Below are 17,917 nucleotides of genomic sequence, written 5' to 3'. Positions count from 1 at the left end.
TGTTCTCTCTCTCTCTCAAAAAATAAACTAAAAAAAAGTTTGAAAGGCACCACCGTAATGTCAGTCCCCTCAGGGTCCCAGGAAGGGTACTGTAGCCACACCTTTGCTGCACTACGGTGAGAATCCTGGACCAGGCACCAGCACAAGCAGTCAATAGGCATTAACTACTCATAGCAACCCTGTAGGGTTGGAACTGGTATAGCCACATTGTATTTATTTATTTTTAATGTTTACTTGTTTATTTCGAGAGAGTGTGAGTGGGGGGAGGAGCAGAGAGAGAGAATCCCAAGAATCTCTGCTCAAAGCATGGAGTCCAACGTGGGGCTCAGTGTCACAGCCGTGGGATCATGACCTGAGCCAAAATCAAGAGTTGGACGCTTAACCCACTGAGCCACCCAGGTGCCCCTATGGAACATTGAAAGGTGACAAAGCCAGGCCAGAGAGGGTTGTGACGGCCCACATTGGAACACCGGCAAGCTGGCCAGAGCCCTGGTGGTAACCGCTAAGCACGCCCCCTGCTGGGCTTGGGCCGGGAGTGCAGATGCCTAGTGACCAAGCTCAGGGGCGGGGTCAGGTCACTGAAAGTGACGGGAGGGGACCTTTCCAACTTGTACCTTGTGGGGTTTTGTTGGAGTTTCCAGCTGAACTGATACAAAACCACGTGACTTGGCAGGGGGTGTTCAACAGGTGCTGCCCCCATCGGGGTCCTGGCACGTGGAATGCTAAGCGTGTTCTGGGCCTCTGCGTGGTGGACATCTGTCCTCCTAGGCTGAGAAAGAAGACACAAGGGTTTCTCCGGTTCGTCCCCATGGGGATCGGGTGGCAGTCCTTTGATCTCAGGGACAGAAACCCGTGGTCCCCAATTGGGGGTGGGCACATGCTAAGATTAGGAGCTCAGACTGGGTGCTTCTGGGACAGGTCTTCCTCCCTGGTCTCCCCGCTGCCTGGGCCAGCCCACCACTTCCGGAGTCCAGACGCCTGGAGCTTGGCTGCCCTCTTGTGACCAGGAGGCAGCAAGGAGGTGGAACAGAAAGCCGGAAAGAACCTCGATGACCTGGGGATGACTGCCTTCCTCCAAGCTGCATTTCTTGGAAACCTGAGAAGGGGGAGTGCAGCGTCTTCACCCCCAGGGTCCCGGGGGACGGGGCACGCGGTTTCCAGCAAGAAACAAGCTCTGTGAGGTGTTCCTAGAACTCCGAGTGAAGCCTTCCGCCCCAGGTCGCCCTCGCTCAGGAGAACCCCACTTAAGGCTTGAAGAACTTTGATCCCAGGAGGGAGCCGTTTCACATAACCCCTCCCATGGCTTCCCAGTGTGTGGTGTGGTCGGGTCTTCCCACAGTGGCTGCAGGCCTGTGAGGGGGTTGCAGCACTTATCACGAGTCAGCCTCTTCATACATTCAGAGACTGAGGCACAGCAAGAAGCACCATTTACCGGAAACTCCATTTTCTAACGCCGCTTGTTGGCTTTAACAACAAGTTAACTTGTTGCGATCATTAACTCCTGCAATTTTGAGACAGCGAACGCTCGCAGGAGGGGCAGAGAGGGAGAGAATCCCAAGCAGGCTCCTCACTGTCAGCGCAGAGCCCGAACTCCTGAGCCGTGAGATCACACCCTGAACAAATCCCCGAGCTGGACGTTTAAACGACTGTGCCACCCAGGCGCCCCGGTTTCTGCTCCCACTAAGTTGACAAGCTCAGTTTACACAGGAGGAGAGAGTCCTCAGGTGTTCACATTTGTCAGGATGCTTTTAGCAACCGGTAACAAAGTCTCGATGGAAACCAGCTTAAATAGTAAAATCGATTCCTTGGCTCACCTGTCCGAAACCTCTGGAAGCAGGTTGGGCTCAAGCTGGCCAGTCAGAGGCTGACCATCTCTCTGGGATTTTCTCCACCTGAGCTCTACCTATGTCGTCATCTTCCCTTGCAGCTGCTCCACTTTCAGGTTCAGGTTCACGCGGCTCACCCGGAAGGGTCTTCCTTTCCCTCCTCCATACTCCAAAGCTGCGGGCCTTGCTTTGCCCCTGCCAGTCTTAGGTCATGAGCTCAGGACAGGGGACAGCCGGAGCCCGACCGGGTTAGAGCACTCAGGCGGGTGACGGAGATGGGGGTCAGCCCCACCTGGGGTCGTTCCCTGGGCATCTAGAAGCCAGGGATGGAACAGATGTTGCCTCGGTGCTCCTAAGCTGCTCTCGTCCCCACAAGACGGGGGTGCCGCTACAGACCATCTGAAACTTTTTATCTGTGCAGACCGAAGCCATCTCTGGGACTGGCCACAGCCAGACGGGAGGGCTGGTAACAGCCCCTCAGTGTCTCCTCAGAGCCGGGGCTGCGCGTCCTACAAACCTCTGGAGTTCAGTTTGCTGAGCTCCACGCGCTCACGGCAGGAAGTGCTCCGTGTTTGGATCCATGGAGTCCTCCCAACGGCCCGGCAGAGGGCAGAGTTCGGTGTACAGGAGCTGGGAGTCCAGTGGAGAGCGGACACCCCTGATGGGGAGCGGGCTGTGGACACAGTGGCCTAAGAGACACGTCCTGCAGGACAAACCGGAGTTGGCCAGGTGGGGACAGGGCGGGAAAAACGTTCTAGGCGGAAAGAACGGCATGCGTTAAAGCCCCCAGACCTCCGGGAACCCGGAAGACCCCGCACCCCATCTGCCGCCCGCCGCCTGCCTGGCACTGGGAGAGAGGGCCCCGAGGGAGGGGCCTGACCGACTGCGAGGGCGCAACAAGGTTTTCACCGGGGTCTCCCGCATCTGCGCAGCCACCGGGCCACATCTGCACCGATGAGGCAGAGGCTAGGGATGGAAAAACCCCTGGGGACCCCTTGGCCCCAAACCCAAATTCAGGTGGCTTCGAGGCCACCAGGTAACTTAGGAGCCAGAGGAGGGCTGCAGCGGACTCCAAGGGCAAGAACTCCGCTGAGGGACCCAGCTGGGTCAGGCACGGTCGCTGCGAGAGGCCGACCCGCACCCCCGCCCGGGGGCGCATTTTGCCGAGAGCGCGGGGAGGGCCTCGCTTCCGACTACACCCGCTTCCGGGCTTGCACTTTTTGCGCCCTGTGGGCATCGGCTCACAGAGGAAGGATGGAGAGGACGCTCTCGCGGCGGTGGGGACGTGCGCTCCCCGCCCAGCTCCCGGCTTCCCGCCCAGCTGCCGCTCGGGCTGTGCGCCTCTCTCCGAGCCTCAGTTTCCCCACGCATAAAGTAGTGAAGGGCGGTCGCGGACGATTTCAGGGCGCCCTGGCTCGGTGCGGCCCCCACCCCGGATGGGTGGGCGGGGCCTGGGATCTCTCGGCCGCCACCCTGGTCGCCGCCCCCGTCCCCGCGGGGCTGAGGCCGGGAGGCCCCGCCCCCCGCCCACGAGGAAGTGGCTGCGGCGCGGCGCGGGGCCCAGAGCCGGTTCGGCGCGTCGACTGCCCAGAGTCCGCGGCCGGGGCGCCCCGAGGTGAGCGGGCTGGGGGCCGTCGGGAGGGGACAGGGCGCTCGGAGGAGAGGGGACGGGGAGTTGCACGCGGGTGGGGAGGGTTACGGGGCGACCGCAGGTGTGGGGGCGCGGGGAGGGGGCCTCTCCAGGTGTGTGGGGTCGCCTGGAGGTGAGGGGACCAGCGGATGGTGTTCTCCTCCGGGTGAGGGAAATGCAGGGCTCCCTGCCCCTGGCGCCCTCGGGGCGGCTCCGGCCCCCCGTTCCCCCTGCCCCCCGTTCCCCCTGCCCCGGCCGCCCCTCCCTGACTCTGCCCCGAGGTCGGTGTCCCCCGTTATTTCGGGCCGCGAGGGCCCCACGCCCAGTCACTTCCCCTCCATCCTCCAGCCTTCCGGGTTGCTCCGGCCGGGAAATGAGCTGGCGCCCCCGCCCACCTTGTCCCTCCCCCCCCCTCCCCGCCCTCCCCCCCGGGCCACCTCCCCGGCCCCCAGCCCGCCCCCGGCCCCTGGGGCCGGGTCCGCGATCCGTACCGGGAGGGGGTCCCGAGTGCGGAACCGAGCGGCCCCTCCTTCGCCGGCGGCGGGGAGGGCAGATAGGCCGTCCAGGGCGGTGACTGTAACACTGTGAAGACTGGCAGGAAGCCCCGGAGCCCGCCGAGCACGGGGACGGAGCCGGAGGCGCTCCCCGGGGTTCTTCCAGGCTGGCCCCAGACTCCCCGCGCGGGGCAGGCAATGCCGCCCAGTGGTTAAGCGCGCGCATTCCCCGTGAGGCCTCCGGGACCCGGGTGAGGGTGCCAGATTCCTTCCCTGGCCCATGATCTCAGCAAGCCGCCTAACTTCTCTGGATCGCAACCTTCCCCATCTGTAAAATGGGGGCCTTTCAAGTTGTGAGGCTTACATGGGATAACGTGTAGAAGGCACTTGGCAACGTGCCAGGCACACACAGGGCGAGGATTCTCTTATTTATTGTTGCCACTGCCGGGATAAGGCCTGCCCACACTTATCAGTGTCCAGATGATGCCAACCTCCGAGATTTGGGGTCAGAATACCAAACTGACGTTGAGGAGCTGTGTGGCTTCGAGCAAATCGTGGCTTTTGTCTGAGTCTGTTTCCTCCTGTACGAAATGAAGGTTTAAAAAAACAAACATCAAAATAACTTCTCAGGCTTGTTTTAGGAAGTAAAAGAGAATGTACGTCAAAGTCTTGGGTAAATACTGGGCACTTAAAGATGCCAGGAAAGTTAGTTTACGTGTGTCTTTGTGCGTAATCCACATAGGTCTTTTCATTTTTTTTTTTATTTTTTTTCAACATTTATTTATTTTTGGGACAGAGAGAGACAGAGCATGAATGGGCGAGGGGCAGAGAGAGAGGCAGACACAGAATCGGAAACAGGCTCCAGGCTCTGAGCCATCAGCCCAGAGCCCAACGTGGGGCTCGAACTCACGGACCGCGAGATCGTGACCTGGCTGAAGTCGGACGCTTAACCGACTGCGCCACCCAGGCGCCCCCACATAGGTCTTTTCAAATAGTTAAATGGTATCCTAACATGTTAGTGTCACAAGTCGTTCCATATTTGGAGTCTTTGGGTTTTTCCACCCCTTCCACCATTCTAAAGGGGGTTATTATGGACGTGTTCGCTTTAAAAAAAAAAAAAAAAGCCAGTGGCTATTTGCTTAGCACCAAAATGAATTTATGCCAGCGAAGTGTGTTATTTTTCAGTTCCTGTTCCTGTTCTTTGTTCCTACAGTTGCTGCCCCTCAGAAAGGTTGAACAACTTAGCAACAAATGAGCATTTCTCCACAACCCTGCCCACATTGAGTTTTATGTGTTTTTGGATTTTGTTTCTGTTTGGGTTGTTTCATCAAGATTTGTGGTGCCTTTCTATGATTGTTTTCATTTGTGCTTCTCGATTTTTGCCTGGTTTGTAAGACTTCAGGAGCAGAGTTGGGGAGGAGAGACAGGCTGGTCTGTTTGGGGTGGCAAGGGCTGTTCCATACACAACAGGAAGCTGAGTAACTGCTTAGCACGTGTGCAAAATGGCTTGCTCGCGGCTCCCTGGAGCGTCTGAGCTGGGTGGGGACTTCCCTGAGTGCCTGTAGGGCCAAGATCCTGCTCCAGACAGCTCCTGCCTGGTTTAGCCTCGAATGCGGGCGAACCATTCTCTGGATTCAGAGAAGCTGAAGCAGTAAGAAACCTACTGCCAACGCCTTGTTCAGCCCCAGGCTTTTCTGATACAGAGGCGAAGGAAGTATAAACTGAGGGTATCCATGGAGAGAGGAAGGAAGGCAGCCTGGCCCAAGGCTTTACCTGCCTTGCTTTGCTTTGGAGAGGAGCTGAGTTCTTCCCACATCCTCAGAGAGGACCTTCTTGATTTCAGGTTTCCAAGCTTTCTTGATTGTTGGCCCTAATCAGGAAAAAAAAACCTGAGCACGTACTCCCGGTAAATACTTATAAATTGCGTACATATGTCACTGAAATAATGAAGCATATTCATTCCTTATAACCTATCTCCTGAAGAAAAGGATGGGATTCGTTCAGTCACATTCAAGAGATATTTATTGAGCACCTACTATGTGCCAGGCACTCTAACTGATGCTGGATACATCGGTGAACAAACACATACCCCGCCCCTATGGAGCTTACATCCCTACCCCAGTGCGTCTCTGGAACCCCGTGCAGGGAGACCCATACCTACTTTGGAGACCCAACTCCCCGCTCCCAGTCCTCATCCCTCTTCCCTGTGCTCTCCCACCCCTAGCCCTGGGGGATCTCCAGTCCATTCATACTGCGCATTCACGGTGTGCTGGAAAGACGCAGGGGAAGTGCTTTTGGGAACACTGAGATCCTGGTTTCAGGCTGGCAGAGGGGAGCCAGCCGGGGGAGACTCAGGGTCTGGCCCACACTCCCCCAGCCTCTGTTTCTGGGTTAATCAGAGCCAGAGTCCTGCACACGGACCTCTGGGCTCCTTCCTCTCTCTGTCCCCAACAGTTAAATGGGCCCATGGTGCTGGCTCAACAGGGCTGCAGTGACAAGTGGGTGGGTGTTCCGGAGACCATGGCCCCAGCCTGCCTTGGTCTCTACCAGGAGCCACTGCTGAAGCACCACCTTGTCCACCCACTTGGGCCAAGTAGCCCTAGTTGCATTTGCCTCAGGGTGGCTGGCTGGGAGTGGGTGCCCCCCTCCCCCAACCCCTGTGGGGGTTTTCCTGGGAGTAATGCAGCCCAAGCTCCCCGTGGCAGGGTGGCCTGGTGTGAAGGCTGCTTCACTGCTTCTGACCACAGGGAACAATCCAGTGATTCTCCTCTAGGAGGATACAGCCCCCAAGGCCACAGTGGCCAGATACCTACTCCCCCCTCTGGATGGCCACTTCCTCATTTGAAACGTGGGGGTTGGGAGTCATTGCTGAGGCCCTGCTGGCTTTAGTTGCTTTGCAGAAGTTACGAAAAAGTGATGAAAAGAAGAAAATGCACCTTCTCTCCCATCCCCTTTCCTACCCTCTACCCCCTTTAAGGTGTTGATTCAGTGTACTATGAGTATTTCTGAATGAATTCATGCTAAAGTGTGATTGGCTGATAGATGTGGTCTGAACCTCCCGCCCCTGCCTGTCCCACTGTGCCTGTAGCCATCTTTATCAGCCCCTTCCTCTCCCACTTGAGAACCTTTGGTTCTCAGGAAACAACGGTCAGGGCTCCCCAGGTCCTCTTGGCTGCGTTATTCACTAGTTCTGGAAGCTGCTGTCTCAGCACACCCAGCCTCTCCATCTTCACAGCCTGGGACTCTGGAGCACCTCGCTAGATGGGCTTTCTACAGCCTGGCCCATGTGTCTAGCCACTCTTAGCAAGACCCTGCAAGGAGCGGAGACCCCCGGCCACACAGTCTGGGACAGCTGGAGCTGGGAAGTTGTGTTCTGCTAATGAGGTGCAGGCTCAAGTCTAGGACCCAGAGACCACCCCCACCCCCCCAGGGCTGTAGCCACAGGGCTTCCTCCTGAGCCACCGGGGGCTGAAGGGGTAGGGGGTGGTTGGCCTCAGCTGGAGTTCTGAGGCCACGAGAGCCCAGCTGGGGTGTGGAAGTGGGCCTCTGCCTGATCTCGGCCCCACTGGTGACCGTGGGAAATGGGGGTGGGCAGATGAGCACAGTATAGTGTTCCGGTAGGCCTGGAGCTCCCACTTCTTAGTCTTGTCATCTGTGGTGTGGACAGCGATGAAGTGCCCCAGCCAAGCTGGATGCCAGAGCTGACCCAGCCCCGAGGCTCCGGAAGTGCCAGGGGAAATCCCCATCAGGCCTGCTGACCCGAGCTGGGGGCCCCCCCAGAGAGCCACTTCCGGGGCCTTTGCCTTCCACAAAGAGGCTTTATAAGGAGAGGCTGGGGAAGTAGCCATGGTGGGAGCAGTGTGCTTGTGTGCGTGTGTATGTCTGGACACGCGTGAGCACAGTGTGCTTGTGTGTGTGTGTGTGTGTGTGTGTGTGCGTGCGCGTGCGTGTGCGCAGGGCTGAGCACGCATGAGCGTGTGTGGCTGGAGTGGCTGCAGGTGTGTCCGCTCTCTCCGCAGTGCTGAGGACCTGCCTGGTGCCCCGCTCCAGGCATGTCCCTGCCCTGTACATGCCTGTGTCTGTCTGTGTGATCTGGGCTGCCCCAGAACCTTCCAGAGCTTCCTGCAATAAATGAAAACAGGTGTTGCATCTGGGCTGGGCAAGAGTTGCTGGGGGGTCAGGAAGCCAGGCCTGGCAGGATGCGTGGTGCCACCTCGGGCCAGCTGGTCACTGAGCCCCGGATTTCTCAGCTGGACGGTGGGCTCCATGCAGCTCATCCTTCTCCTGTGCCTGAGCCCGAGCTCAGTGCTGTGCCTTCCAGCAGGGCCTCCTGGCCTGCCACCTGGGTAAGCTCCGCCCGAACAGGTGGCCCATCTTGTGAGGGGCCGGCTAGGCGCCCGCTAGTTTCCTGGGTTTTCAGGGCTCAGGCCCAGAGCTGGGGAGAAGCCTTTCTTCAGCCCAGTCCCTGGGACACAAGAGCTGCCAGTCTGGTGGGGGAGGCAGCCAAGTTCCTGGTGACACCAGACACCTGTGTGACTGGGCAGGTAGCTTCCGGTTGTTGGACCTCGGCCTCTACATCTGTCATCTGGGGCTGTGGCATCTAAGCACAAAAGTCGAGAGCGCCTGGGGTCCGGGAGGGGTATGAAATAGGTGAAGGGGACCAACCGTAAAACTCACTTTGCTGAGTGCCGAGTGATACACAGAATGGTTGAGTCACTATATTATACGCCTGAAACTAACATTGTGTGTTAATTATACTGGTATTAAAAAAAAAAATGCCTGGACTGTTTAGAGCTGGCAAGTAAGGAGCATTCAGGAAATGTTGGGTGGTAGTGTTTAAAATAAATTTTTTTTTTTACTGTTTATTTGAGAGAGAGCGCGTGCAAGCAGGGGAGGGGCAGAGAGAGAATCCCAAGCAGGCTCCATGCTGTCAGTGCAGAGCCTGATGTGGGGCTTGAACCCACGAGCCATGAGATCATGACCTGAGCTGAAATCCAAGAGCTGGACGCTTAATCAATTGAGCCGGCCAGGCACCCATTTTTTAATTAAAAAAATTGTTTTTAATGTTTATTTATTTTTGAGAGACAGACTCAGAGCGCGAGTAGGTGAGGGGCACAGAGAGAGGGAGACACGGAATCTGAAGCAGGCTCCAGGCTCCAAACTGCCAGCACAGAGCCCAACACAGGGCTCGAACTCATAAACCGTGAGATCATGACCTGAGCCGAAGTCAGATGCTTAACTGACTGAGGCATCCAGGTGCCCCTTTTTAATTTTTTAAATAAAGAACTTACTCTTCTGGACACTAGTGAGACTAAACAATCGTGTTCCTCACATACTTACCGAGCACCTATTACGTGCCAAGCAAAACAAGGAAAGAATTGTGAACAAGACAAGTGGAAAATGTCTGTCCCCATCAAGCTCGTTCCGTCCCAGCTGGGACAGAGAACGGGTGAAGGGAGTGAGTCCAGTGTAACGAATGTTCCATGAGGATTCTTTGTGGAGAAAGTTCAGTCTGGAAGAGGGAGTGCTGAGGTAGGGGAAGGTGGTCGCGGTTTCAAATCAGCAGTCAGAGAGGGCCTCGCCAGAAGGTGGCGTTGGGATGCAGACTTAAACAGGGCAGCGATGAGGGCTCCCCACGCAGGCCCCCAGGGATGGAGCTTAGGAGGCGGAGGGAGCCGCCAGTGCAAAGGCCTGAGGCCCGGTGTGCCCCAGGATCAGCCGCGGGTCTGGCAGGGGAGACAGACCCCTAGTGGGTGGACCATGGCTGGGTGTTACCACGCGGGAGCTGCCATTGCATGAACACCTGCTATGGCATATCATCTTACTTTACCCTCTTAACACCTCCGGGGGCAGGATTCCTGTTCCCATTTTGCAGATGTGGACATTGAGGTTCAGAGAGGGTGAGCAGGGCTTTGCCAAGTGGAACAGGGGTGGGCAGAGCTGTGCGGGAAGGGGTGGGGGCGAAAGGACTGCCTGTGTGTACCCCACCCGGCCGCAGGCTCAGCGGGCTCCTCTGAAGCTCAGCGGCAGGGCCTGAGCGGGGGAGGGGGGGTGCTATCAAGGTGGGAGGTGCCGTCAGAGCTGGACCCAGTTCTGGGGGTGTACCCAGCTGCCCTCTGTACCTGCCTGCCTGCATCCCCACAGCCCAGCCACCCACTCCGGGCCGTCCCGCCCCACCCCTCCTCCCCTTGAAAGGATTTCTGGGTGAGAAAGGGCAGACCTGCCTCCACCTCCCCCCCCCCCCCCCCATCTCCTGAAAGCCAAGCTCTGGGTGTGGAAGGCCTGCTGCGTGCTGGGCACCACCTGCCTTGCGTCCCCACCCCGTCCTTCCGGGGGGGGGGGGGCACTCTACCTGTGAGGAAACCCAGGTGCAGGTGGTGAGCACCGACAAGGCACAGGTCAACACACCCCACCCACGGGAAGGAAGTGGCATTGGAAGGCCAGCCCCTGCTGCCTGCCCACGGGGTCGGCTGGGAGCCCGGTCTGGGATCAGACGCAGGGCTGACTTGGGGTCCCTTCCTCTCGGGCACAGGAGCTGAGCGGTCATGGCTTACCACAGCTTCCTCGTGGAGCCCATCAGCTGTCACGCCTGGAACAAGGACCGCACCCGTGAGTACCCGCTGCCTGTGGGCTGGCAGAGGAGGGGCGGGAGCCCCCTAGCCTGTGGGCTCTGGGGGTTGGCCGTTCGCCTCCTCATCTCTGGTCCTGAGTGTGTAAGAGGGGATGAATGAGCTCGGGGCGGGGGGGGGGGGGGGCAGCAGGCGAGTGGGCACTGCGGGGTGGAGGTGACAGCACAGCCCCGCACCTGCTGCAGGTGCCGCTCGGGCTCCCAGGCTGGGGGTGAGAGGTGAAGACAGCCCGCAGTGGCAGGTAGTGACATGAGCAGTGAAGAAAAACATGCAGGAGGGGAAAGCATGGGAGGCAGAGGCGCTGGTTTAGAAAAGGCGGCCGGGAGGAAGGGACATGTGCACAGAGACACAGAGGAGGCGGGGGAGCCAGCCATGTCGAGGCCCTGAGGCAGGAGAGCCTGGCATCGTCAGGAGCAGCAAGGAGCCCAGGGCTGGAGCTGGGGAGCAGAGGGCAGTAGCAGGGGGAAGGGAGAACTCCCAGAGGTCATGAGACCGCTGTGGGGGTGCCTGGGGGTAGCGGGTACAGGTGAAGGATGGCTAGTCCCCAGGGAGGGGTCACAAGGTGTTTCAGGGAACCCCCTGCCAAGGCAGTGAAGAGCGAGGTATTGCCCAGATGGCCTGTGAAGGGTGTTCCTGGTAGAAGGGAGTCATGAGGGAATGGGTGGGGGGGACTTGGGCACGCATGCCTCCTCACTCCCCTCCCCTCCCCTCCCCTCCCCTCCCCTCCCGCAGAGATTGCCATCTGCCCCAACAACCACGAGGTACACATCTATGAGAAGAGTGGGGCCAAGTGGGTCAAGGTGCACGAGCTCAAGGAGCACAATGGACAGGTGACAGGTGCGTCAGACCGACTGGGATCACTCTCCTGGAAGGAAACAGGGGGATGGGGCAGGGCCAGCCAGGGCCATCCTCCCAATCAGTGTGTTAGGTAGGCTAGTTTGGGTTGCAAGCAACACAATTCTGATTCAAACTGGCTTAAGTTAAAAGGGATCATGTTGCCCCTTATTACTGAAAAACTCAGAGAGGTTTCTGGGCTTCAGGAAAGGTTTGATCCAGCAGCTCAGCTCAGAGTCACCAAGGACCCGTTTCTCTTCTGTCTCTTGGCTTTCCGGCATGTTTGGAGATATTTTGGAGAGCTGTAACACTCTCAAGAAGTTCTAGTAGTATCCCTTGGAGCAGCTTTCCTCCAGATTGTGTCCCTTAATCCCCTCCTCCACCAGCACTGTAGAGCCACCTCTGCTGGATGACTTCAGCCGCGTTTCCTCCCCGCCCCACAGGCATCGACTGGGCCCCCGAAAGTAACCGGATTGTGACCTGCGGCACAGACCGCAACGCCTACGTGTGGACGCTGAAGGGCCGCACGTGGAAGCCCACGCTGGTCATCCTGCGCATCAACCGGGCTGCTCGCTGTGTGCGCTGGGCCCCCAATGAGAACAAGTTCGCTGTGGGGAGTGGTTCCCGTGTCATCTCCATCTGTTATTTTGAGCAGGAAAATGACTGGTGGGTGCCTGGGAGGGTTGGGAGGAACCCTGGGGGCTGCAGACTAAAAGGCGGTGGGGCTGGTGTCCCAGGAAGCACTGGATGGCGTGTCAGGTCACTGTTCATGTGACCCTGGCAGAGTAGAGCCTCGTAGGCGAGGGGCACTTCCACAGCCGTCCCATTGATGAGGGCACAGACCACACCACGACTGCTCGGTGGGCCTTGCGGAAAGCCCTGCATGCATGCTGGCACGGACTCCCCGACAGCCCCCTGGACTGGACATCTGTTGTCCCTACTTTACAGATGAGCAAAGGAAGGCCCTGAGGCGGTCACTCGCCCAGGATGTCCAGCCTGTCATGTTCCAGGGCCGCGTTGTAGTATCTTCCCCTAGGTCCCTGAGGGCAGAGGAGAAGCTGGAGTCTGGGACACCTGAGATCACACTGCACCCTGGCCAGCTGGCTGCTGTGACTCCTCACTGAGCCTGCCCCCCGGGTTGTCATGCAGTTTATTATTATTTTTAACATTTATTTTTGAGAGAGAGAGAGGGGCACAGCACAAGTCGGGGAGGGGCAGAGAGAGGGAGACACAGAATCCGAAGCGGGCTCCAGGCTCTGAGCTGTCAGTGTGCAGCCCGTTGTAGGGCTCAAACCCATGGGCCTTGAGATCGTGACCTGAGCTGAAGTTGGACGCTTAAGCGACTGAGCCACGCAGGTCCCCTGGGTTGTCATAGGGTTTAAAGGAAACCCGGGATAGAGGGCCCACCCTGGAGGCCACTTGGCACATCACTGGCCTGATCTGGGCCCTGGCAGGCTGGTGGGCTGGCAGCACCCAGGCCCCTCCCTCCTGGGACCTTGTCGGGGGGGTTGGGGGTAGAGGGTCTGTGAAGCCCCATGGGAACGTGGAGTCCCTGGGGCACAGAGGCCATGGGTGCTGAGCTCGCCTGTCCCGACCCCCTTCCATCCATCTGTCCAGGTGGGTGTGCAAGCACATCAAGAAGCCCATCCGCTCCACGGTCCTCAGCCTGGACTGGCACCCCAACAACGTGCTCCTGGCCGCAGGCTCCTGTGACTTCAAGTGCCGGTGAGCGGGCAGGGTCTGGATGTCAGCACGGGAACTAGGAGTGGAGGGTGGAGGGAGCCCTGCACCCCGTGACCCAGACCAGCTCTGCTGGCAGGCAGGCTCACCCGGGGCCTCAGCCCTGCATCTGAGAGGTTTTGCTTTTCGAGAAGGGTCGTCGCTGGGCCCCGTCTCCAGCCCTTGTAGAGTCTTGGCAGGATGCGTCCCTTGCTGCCTCTCCGTGTCAGCAAGGAGTCTTTCCTGGGCCCTCCTCTTCTGCTTCGTTAGAGTCCCCCTCCCTCGGTTTCCTTGTCTTCCATCTGGAGGACAACGAGCAGCTTAGACAAACCCGTGCCCCGTTATCTCGGGCCTGGAATGGAGCCTCTGGTTGCTCCTGGCGGTTTTTCACTTCTGGGCCCAGCGCCCCCGAGTCTCCCGAGGCCTCTGGCTCCCAGCTCCAGGCAGATGGCCTGGGCGCCTGGGAAACAAGGCTGCAGCAGGCACCGGAGGCCCCTTTGGAGGCCCCCGACACGCACAGAACGTCCTGATGAGGCTCCGTTGGTGGGTGGGGAGCTGGTTTGCTGGCACCTTGACCTGTCGGGCGGACCCCCGTGTTGGCCCTGGGAAAGCAGGGCAGGGAGGAGGGGCATCCACGGGGCTGGCTGTGAAGTGTAGGGGCCAGCGTGATGGGGACCAGGACACCCCCTGGGGACCGTGTCAGCCGTGCGTGGTCAGTCCTCAGATGAGGGCCCAAGGGCCCTGGGAGTTACAGGACGCAGAGCCAGGACTCACTCCCTTGCACAGGAGGGCACTGAGGCCAGACTCTCCCAAGCGTGAAGATGCGGGACGTGAAAAGCTGGCTGTGGTATCCACCAGCCTCTAGCTGGACACTGACCTCAGCAGGCCACTTTGGGACAGGGAGTCCCTGGTCAGTCCCTCCCGAACCCCCGGTCTCCTGAGTTTTTTTTCTTTTGGTCTCTCCTGGCAGGATCTTCTCAGCCTACATCAAGGAGGTAGAAGAGCGTCCAGCACCCACCCCGTGGGGCTCCAAGATGCCATTTGGGGAGCTCATGTTTGAGTCCAGCAGTAGCTGTGGCTGGGTGCATGGCGTCTGCTTTTCAGCCAGTGGCAGCCGCGTGGCCTGGGTCAGCCACGACAGCACTGTGTGCCTGGCCGATGCCGACAAGAAAATGGCGTGAGTACAGGCCAGGGGAGTGGGGGGCAATGGAGGCACAGAGCAGGCGGGGACGGAGTGGCTGACCTCTCTCTCTCTCTCTCTCTCTCAGCGTGGCAACTCTGGCCTCTGAAACACTGCCGCTGCTGGCCCTGACCTTCATCACCGAGAACAGTCTGGTGGCAGCGGTGAGGCAGGGAGGGGAGCGGTGCTAGTTAGAAAAGGTCTCCCAGAGATGGCCAGGCAGCCCACCACTGCCTACCCCCCACCCCCGACCTTCTTTCCCTCCTTCCTCACTCCCACCCAGCTCCAGCCAGCCGTCAATCTGTGGTCAGAATGGGTCGGTTACACCGCAGTAACAGCACCCCAGTTGCTATGACGTAACAAAGTGTGGGCGTTGTGAGGGGCCCTGCTCTGTGCAGGTGGACGCTTTGTCTCCAAAACACTCCCCCCCCCCCCCCCACCTTGGAGGAAGAATAAGGAAGTGGAGAATCACGCCCTGGACCCTGAGGTTTCTGCTTACATCTCACGGGCCAGTGGAAATTACAGGGTCACACCTAACTCAGTGGCGGCCACATGGTCCAGCCACACATCCAGAAGCGCACTGCCCTCCCTCCTTCCTTCTGTCCACCTATCTGTCAAGTCCCCTTTCAGCCCTCAGCAAATATACTCCGGTCCTGGGCGGGGGGGGGGGGGGGGGGGAGTGGGGGAGGGGATTGGGCCTGCTTTGCCTAACAGAAGCGCCCAGCTGTGGGGTGTCTCCCAGAGTGGGTGTGACTGCTCGGGCAGAAAGTCCCTAGGTTTCCAGGGGCGTCCCAGACAAGCTTTCTCAACTGTCCACTGGCCTTGTTGGGGGAGGGGCCACCCCTAGATGCTTGCCCCCACCGTCCGTCCCTGTTCTATACCTGGGGTCCGTCCAGCCGGCTGTGTGTCTGAGCCGGCACTGGCTTCCCGCTGGCTCCGCCAGAGGCCCCCGCCGCCCAGCCCCTGTCGGCGTCGTGTCTTGCCTCCGGCCTTGGATCCCCGTGCTCAGATTGGGGGCGCCGTGCCAGCCCTCAGCCAGCGCTCCAATGGCACCCTCACGACTGTTGCAGGGCCACGACTGTTTCCCGGTGCTGTTTACCTACGACAGCGCCACGGGGACGCTAAGCTTCGGTGGGCGGCTGGATGTGCCCAAGCAAAGCTCGCAGCGTGGCTTGACGGCCCGGGAGCGCTTCCAGAACCTGGACAAGAAGGCGAGCTCGGAGGGCGGTGCGGCCGCAGGCTCGGGCCTGGACTCGCTGCACAAGAACAGTGTGAGGTGAGGGTGGGGCCGACCTGGACTCTCCTCCCAGCAGGGTCAAGGTGAGGGCCCAGATTTAGGGAGCAGGGCGACCTGTCGGTTGCACAAAACTAGCATCAGGTGGGGACACAGCAGTCAGCGTGCCCCTCGCTTTTAGAACGTGGCTGTGTGGGGACCGTTGTAGAAGCTCTGGGATGGCCAGTGTGACCAGCCCCGAGGCTGTGCCTCCTTGAGGAATGAAGGGAGCGAGAGACGGTCCACAGCTCCCAAATCCTGCCAGCCACAGGTGTCCACTCCACAGCAAACCAGAGAGAAGTGTGGCCGCTTAAACCCTCCAGTAGCCACCAGGTCCGGTGTCCTTTTCAGACTAAACTCATGTCCCCTTTCAGGGCTTGTCAGAACTAGCCCTGCATATCTTCCCAGCCCTGCGTTTTGGTTTTTCCCCGTCCAGTTACAGTCCTGCCACGCTGCACTCTCCCCACACACGTGTGACGCAGGCCCTGCCCAGGCCTTTGCACGTCCCGTTCCACTCGCCTAGGCTTCCCTCGGCTCTATGAACACGCCTGCTCCTCCTCAAAGCAGACTCACGAACCCCGTTCTCTGTGACCCCTCACAGCCCACCCCCGGGGCTCTCTGCAAGCCGCTGCCCCAGAAGGGTGGGAGCTCCTGGAGGGCAGGCAGGCTGGAGTCCAGTGTGGCCACAGGCTGGGACCCATCAAGCCCTCGTCTTCTTTACAGCCAGATCTCGGTGCTCACCGGAGGAAAGGCCAAGTGCTCCCAGTTCTGCACCACGGGCATGGATGGCGGCATGAGCATCTGGGACGTGAAGGTGAGGCCTGTCCCACCGTGCCCCTTCCTCCCCCTCCCCACTGGAGAGCCCCCTTCATTCTTACAGAAGGGCACTCCTTTGGGACGAAGGGTGATGAGGGACACCCTCTCCGGCACCTCCCTTTAGGGCTGGGACAGGGGAGGGTAAGGTCCCTGCGGGTGGGGTGTGGCAGGACCACTGAGAACTAGCCTGTCCCGCTTGTCTCCTTCCAGAGTTTGGAATCAGCCTTGAAGGACCTCAAGATCAAATGACCTGTGAGAAATATGTTGCCCTCATCTCAACTGCTGGGGGGAGGGGGTCAGGGAGGCTAAGGGTTGCTTTGCTGAACGTTTCTAGGGTACCAGTTTGGGTCCCCATGGGGACTGCTCCATCCAGAGGGGAGGGGCGGGGTGGGAAGCTTTTCTTACCTATTGAAGGAACATGTGCCTTTTTCTTAAAGAAATGCTTTCATTTGTTGTGAAAAACAAATGTTCCCAAAGCACGGTGCTGGTCATGAACTGCTTCAAAAACATGGAGGGAATAAAAAAGCAATCACAGACCTGGTCTCTGTGTCTGGGAGAAGTTCATTTTCACAAGGGCTCAGGTAGCTTATTTTTCCCTGTCAGCAAAATTGATCTTTAAACCCGAGGGCCTTCCCCTACATGGTTCCTTTCCCTGCAGTCCAGCCAGGGGGCTGCCAGAAGCAGGTGTCTGTCCCGTCATTCAGTAGCCTGATTCCCAGACCAGCGGTTGCACATTTTAGCTGGTTCTGGGCTTTAATGGGAAAGCATTTCTCTACTCGATGCTGGCAGTTGATTTTTGATATATGCACATCATTTCCTGAGACAGTTCTTCCCCCATTCCTGTTTCACTCAGAGCGCCTATTTAACGTGTGCTTCTTAGTGTCCTATTCACGGTTTTTTCTTAGTCTAGTTGGGTAACATGATTTACATCAACAGATCAGAACTGTGAACTCCCCCTTACGTTTGCATAAAAATGGTACCTCAAGATGCCTTCTCTCAAACTGTTCTAGGCCCGTCCCTCAGGAGAGCCTCCTCAGTCGCAAGAGGCCCACAGATCCTTTTTTAAATCACAATGAGACGGGCCACACAACTCCTCTTATTCTCTATGAAATGCAGTGCCAAGGTCCACCCAGCCAGTACCAGCCCTCTGCAAAGTGAGCTTCTGGTCCTGACTCAACTGTTGTCAGGCCCCGGAAGACCACGGAGATATTCACATACCTTTTCCTACAGCTCAGCTTGGGGCTGGAAACATGGCCCCAGGGTATCAGTGTTGTTCCGAGACCCCAAGGAACAGGCCCCCCCTTACTCTTAGAGAAAGATGAACGGCAAACAGGCTCTTGTTCGGCCACCGAGGCCTCAAGCAGAGGCTTCACAGTGTCAACCGTCTGCCCTCATTACAGACAAGTCTTGGCTTAAAGCTGACAGGCTCGGGGTGCCTGGGTGGCTCGGTCAGTTAAGCGTCAGACTCTTCATTTCTGACAACGTAGAGCGTGCTAGCGATTCTTTCTTTCCCTCT

General features: G+C 58.6%; 1 protein-coding gene across 1 annotated transcript; it reads left to right on the top strand.

Moving 5' to 3' along the window:
• Window positions 1-3,341: 3,341 nt before the first annotated feature.
• On the top strand, window positions 3,342-16,942 carry ARPC1B (actin related protein 2/3 complex subunit 1B). The gene is made up of 10 exons (XM_030300432.1): window positions 3,342-3,441; window positions 10,483-10,559; window positions 11,312-11,416; window positions 11,857-12,079; window positions 13,031-13,138; window positions 14,103-14,309; window positions 14,401-14,476; window positions 15,383-15,588; window positions 16,309-16,399; window positions 16,612-16,942. The coding sequence occupies exons 2-10, from the start codon at window positions 10,496-10,498 to the stop codon at window positions 16,648-16,650; spliced, it is 1,119 nt and encodes a 372-aa protein (XP_030156292.1). The 5' UTR covers window positions 3,342-3,441; window positions 10,483-10,495; the 3' UTR covers window positions 16,651-16,942.
• Window positions 16,943-17,917: the final 975 nt, after the last annotated feature.

This window comes from Lynx canadensis, chromosome E3 (genome assembly GCF_007474595.2).
Source record: "Lynx canadensis isolate LIC74 chromosome E3, mLynCan4.pri.v2, whole genome shotgun sequence".
NCBI lineage: Eukaryota > Metazoa > Chordata > Mammalia > Carnivora > Felidae > Lynx > Lynx canadensis.
This window is presented reverse-complemented; position numbering and strand designations above follow the sequence as displayed.